General features: G+C 35.1%; 1 protein-coding gene across 1 annotated transcript; it reads left to right on the top strand.

Moving 5' to 3' along the window:
• The first annotated feature begins 868 nt into the window (after positions 1 to 868).
• On the top strand, positions 869 to 5019 carry c22h11orf98 (chromosome 22 C11orf98 homolog). The gene is made up of 4 exons (XM_042511546.1): positions 869 to 947; positions 2845 to 2969; positions 3096 to 3193; positions 4031 to 5019. Exons 1-4 carry the CDS (start codon positions 909 to 911, stop codon positions 4138 to 4140), a joined length of 372 nt encoding a protein of 123 aa, XP_042367480.1. The 5' UTR covers positions 869 to 908; the 3' UTR covers positions 4141 to 5019.

Genomic DNA, 5019 nt, shown 5'->3' with positions numbered 1-5019 from the left:
CCACACAGACCTTCACCTGCGAAGTGTTAAAGACAGACCGAAACCCACAAACAAAACAGACACAAAATGACCCAAAGAGACGGCAAACAACCAAAAAATACACTTCTTTTAGGTTGTTATTTATTTATTTATAAAGATCATTCTTTCACTGATGAATGTCACAAAATGACCTCAAAGAAACAAAAAAAAAAAACAACCAAAAAGTTCCTTAAGAGACACAAAACAACTGGAAAGAGACCCAATAAGTCACATAATGACCTCAAAGACACACAAAACAACCAAAAAGTGTGCTCAAAGAGACAAAAACAAACAATAAATAAATAAACTTAAAGAGACATAAAATAAATTTTAAAAAAAAAACACAAACTGACAACACAAAGACACAAAACAACCCCCCAAATACAACTTTTTTTTCCAAAGGTTTTTATTTATTTATCTTTTTTTTAAATTTATTAATTTTATTCAAAAAATTTTCACTGATGATTGTCTCAAAATGGCCTCAAGGAAACAAAAAAACAAACAAAAAAATGAGAGACACAAAACAACCAGTAATGACCTCAAAGACATAACCAAAAATAATCAAATCATAACCAAAATAACCAACAAAGTGGGCTGAAAGAGACAAAAAAAAATAATAAATAAACTTAAGAGACATAAAAAAAATGTTTAAAAAAAAAAGACACAAACTGAAATACAAAGACACAAATACACCTTTTTTCAGAAAGTTTTTGATTTATTTTATTTTTTGAATTTATTTCTCTCTCGGCGCTGTAGTTTGTGTTTGTTGTCATGCGTGAACAGGACTGACGGTGGCGGTAAAGAGCCGCGGCTCCTCAGATCTGCCGGAATTTAACCACCAGAAGAAGAAGCTCCACTCTTCTGTCCACGTGAGGACAAACATCAGCAGCATGTCTCCACCTGGAGGGAAAATAAACAGACCCAAAACGGTAAGAAACCCTGTTTCACGGTAATTATTTAAAGATAAAGTTGAGGAGGCGAAGACGTTTGAACTGTGTTTGTTTTTGTTTCAGAAAAATCAGATTTAACGACAGTTAGCATTTAGCATCAGCAGCTAACGTAAACACAGGTGCTGTTTTTAGCTTTTCAGGTGTTTCACGGTGTTTCTGTGCTGCGTGTGTAATCAAACTCAACAGATTTGATCAGAACAGATAAAACTGTACCGTGCTGTACTTATTCTCCTCCTCTACCACATCTCAGAGGTAAATATAGTAGTTTTTTTACTGCACTGCATGTGTCTGACAGATTTATGTGCTAGTTTCTTCCTTCGTTTCTTCTCATAAACAGTTTTTAAACACTACATTCAGTGCTCAGTATGTTCAGTTTGTATATAAAGTGTAATAACCAAAATTTACAAATAAGAGTAATCAGACAAGTACAAATATTTCAATAAAAGTGATTCAATCAAACAAAACCAGACAAACATTTTTGTTACTGAATTAACTATAAAGTTGGAAGATTTGCTTAAATTAATAGTTTCGGTTAGTTTTTTGTTGCATATTTTTAAGTTTTAAATAGTTTGTTAGAGGAATGAAAATAATCGACGGTCGATTAATCGGGCGTTAAGAATTTAATCGTGCATGTAATATTTAATCGGTGAATTGATAAGCTATGAAATGCTGTCAAATTACATAAAACATGTTAATCATTTAATAATAATAATCTGGTATTACGTAAAATAAGTCAAGTTAAGTTAAGTTAAGTTTTTTTTTTAAATAATGATAATTGAATGTTAGTTTTACTGATTAATCGATTGAGGAAAGTTCGTACAGTTTTCAACCCTAGTTTGTTTTATTTTTTTTTCTTAAAAAAGTGTATTTTATGAATGTAAAATTTAGCGTAAGTTATAAGCAAACCCTTAAGTGCTGCTTTTCATTCTTCATTTTTTAATAATTTTGGCTGTGTTCATGCATATGGCATACATTTTGGTAAGATCATGTGTTTTAGTTGAATCATTGCCATTTTCCCAGACTGTGATAATTAAAAAAAAAATAAATAAATTAATTCATTTATATCTTCATTTATTATACATTATTATATGTTTGTTTATTTGCATCTAAGTCTAAGACCTCAGCATCTGTAATTCTTTAACATGATTATATTTTAAAATGTTGCTAAATAAAAGCTTTAGCATTCTAAAGTTGGACGGTCAAATTTTAATGCATTTCAAGACATAAATAAGTGAAACTGTTCATTTCTGTTGTTGTTTCACAAAAAAGAGCAAATATTGGAGATAAAAATTCAAATGTGTGTAACAAAACTTTGTTTTTGTCTTCTTGACAGAGAAACAAACAGTGTTTCCCTGTTGTGTTCAAGGAAACTATAAAATAATATTATTATTAGTTTCCTTGGTTGTGTTATCAGTCCGCCCTCTGCTGGAGTGAAAGTCACATTGCAAGTTTAGATGTTTGTTTTGTTTTTTTCCAGTTTCCTTTTAATGTGACACAAACAGGACATTTAATGCTGAGAGGCTCCCTTTTTTTGTTTTTTTTCTGTGACAAACGACTTTAAATCAGAATCAGAAACTGATTTATTCAGTTGCTGCATATAAAAAAAATGCTAAAAGTCTAAGACATAAAATAAAATAGAAAAAATACCATAGAAAATCTGAAAAAATAAACTAAAATGGGAAGAATGGTGCAGTTTTGTGCAGAAATGTGCAAAATATTGACTAGGGGTCGTGCAAAGTTATCAGTATAAAGTGCTAAGAATATTTTAATGTGTGAATAACGATGTTTGTGAATGTGACACAAAACTTAAGAGCTACAAACACGAATCTGTCTTGCTGTTTGGATTTTTGTCATCATTATGTCTGTCGTCTTGCAGGAGCTGGGTAAGAAGCTTTACAAGCGGCGGCGAGTTTTGGGCAGAGAGAAGAGGAAGAAAAATCAGAGAGTTGGAGCCGTGGTGGATCAGGGTCTCATCACCGTCCATCACCTGAAGAAGAGAAAGTCAGTGAAACCTGTCGGGACCTGAATCACGCTCTGATGTTAACTCTCGCTGAGATGTTTCTGTTTTCTGTTTTTAGAATAAAGTTAGAAAGCTGATGTTTTTGTCTGACTTTGTTTTGGTTTCAGGTCGAGCCCGCGGGCGAACATCACTCTGTCTGGAAAGAAGAAACGAAAGCTGCTCAAACAGCTGCAGCACATGCAGCAGGAGAAGGCCGGTATGGAAGGTAAATGATGGCAAACCGTTCGCCGTTTAACTTTTGTCTACGATACAATAGAAGAAGTCTTAAGGGACACGCAGTTTGATTTGCTTGGGGGCCACTTTTGTTGAAGGACAGGAGTCCAGGGGCCAGTCGCAGCAGCCACATTCGTTTGTTGAGATTGTGATTTTAGGATGTTTCTCCAATTTTAGGGCATTTCTTGGAAGGTGTCTAGGATTTTAGGACTTTTAAAGGTTTTGGGGGACATTTCAAGAATTTTTGGACATTACCAGGATGTGACTGTGACTTTAGAACATTTTTGGACTTTTTAGGGCCTTACTTACCTGTTGGCGCCATTTCTTCTTGTTCTGCCTTGAAATAATCCTAAACTCAGCGCCCCTGCTGTTTCTCATCATTGACCTGCTGACCGGCCCGCACCCTGAGACCTGACTGCGCCGCGGACTGAGAGACAAAGACGGGGACGAGTTACTGATGATGACTGATCCGCTCTGCTCTCATTTTCCGCCGGTGTCTCCGCCGGTGTCCGCTCCGCTCTTTTTTACCTCTGATGTCTGCTCCGCTCTTCTTCTCCGCCAAGAGAATGAAGATGCTTCGCACTTTACAGAATTGCATCCAATGTCGTTGTATATTTACAACGACAATAAAGATATTCATTCATTCATACAGGCGTGACAGCGGCTGTTTGAGGGTAAATGCCGCCGTCTGTTGGTGACTCCAGATGAAAAGTCCGAGGGTTTCGTTTTCTGGGCGTCATGAACATTTGAACCAAATGTCATCTGAATTCACGTGATAGTTGCTGACTTTTCTCACTTCTCTGAAATCTTTCCTCTGTTGTCTCCTCAGTCGAAGCAGCAGCACCTAAAAAACAGGCCTCGTCAGCTGCTCCGACCAAGAAGAAGAACAAGAGAGCAGCCGCAGCTGAAGATGACGTAGAGATGGCCGACGCTGAGTGAAGACGGCAGATTCGTCTGTTGTTTCTCAGAGACGTTTCACAGCGTCGCGTCTTTTATCTGAGCGGACATCTTTGAGCTGAACTCTGAAGTACGATCGAGTGGTTTCTGTGAGCGAACGTGGAGTTTATCTCACGGTTCAGAGGGACGTTAATGTCAGACAGGAAGTCTGTTTTTATTCAAAAGAAGCTGGAACGATGCAAAGCTTCAGAGATGCAGGGGGATGAAAAACATCGGGATGATAAACGTGCGCAAGTTTAGCCAAAATAATAAAAATGAGTCAAAATGATCAGCCAGAATGTCAAAATTTTGATAAAAAAATTATTTGATTTACTAAATCAAAGTCATGAGACAGTAAATCAGATTTAAGTCAAATTTTAATCAGAAATTGACTAAATCAGGTTCTAATTTTGACTTACAAAGACAGATTTTTACTTACTGCCTCGTAATTTTGATTTAAACATTAAATTGTGGATAAGTTAAAACATATCCTTTTTAAGTCTAAATTATGAGATACTATGTGAAGATTTTCGATAAATAATAACTCATAATTTTGACATAAACAGATTTTCACTTAACTATCTCACAATTTTGATAAATTAAATAAGTTTGACTTTTATCAAAATTGTGACATAATCGTGATAATTGGGGCTTAGACTTATGTTCAGACTCTTAGTTTTTAGTTTTATCATTCCTAAGAAGTATTTTTTTCTTTCTCATTTTTGAAATGGTTTCTCGAGTATCACAACGTCAGAATGGTATTTTATGTGATAGTTGTCACGATATTGTGTTTTCAAAGATATCATTTATGTTATGGGCCCTTCAAAGTTAAATAACTATAAAAAATCAATTAAAAAAATAAAAATACTAATTTGGAACTCA

Source organism: Plectropomus leopardus, chromosome 22 (assembly GCF_008729295.1).
Source record: "Plectropomus leopardus isolate mb chromosome 22, YSFRI_Pleo_2.0, whole genome shotgun sequence".
Taxonomy (NCBI): domain Eukaryota; kingdom Metazoa; phylum Chordata; class Actinopteri; order Perciformes; family Serranidae; genus Plectropomus; species Plectropomus leopardus.
This window is presented reverse-complemented; position numbering and strand designations above follow the sequence as displayed.

Bases quoted from the DNA above. Each gene is read 5' to 3' on its own strand.
- c22h11orf98 (XM_042511546.1), top strand. From the start codon at position 909: ATGTCTCCACCTGGAGGGAAAATAAACAGACCCAAAACG. The intron at 948-2,844 runs GTAAGAAACCCT...GTCGTCTTGCAG, and splicing joins AAATAAACAGACCCAAAACG to GAGCTGGGTAAGAAGCTTTA. The intron at 2,970-3,095 runs GTCAGTGAAACC...TTTTGGTTTCAG, and splicing joins CATCACCTGAAGAAGAGAAA to GTCGAGCCCGCGGGCGAACA.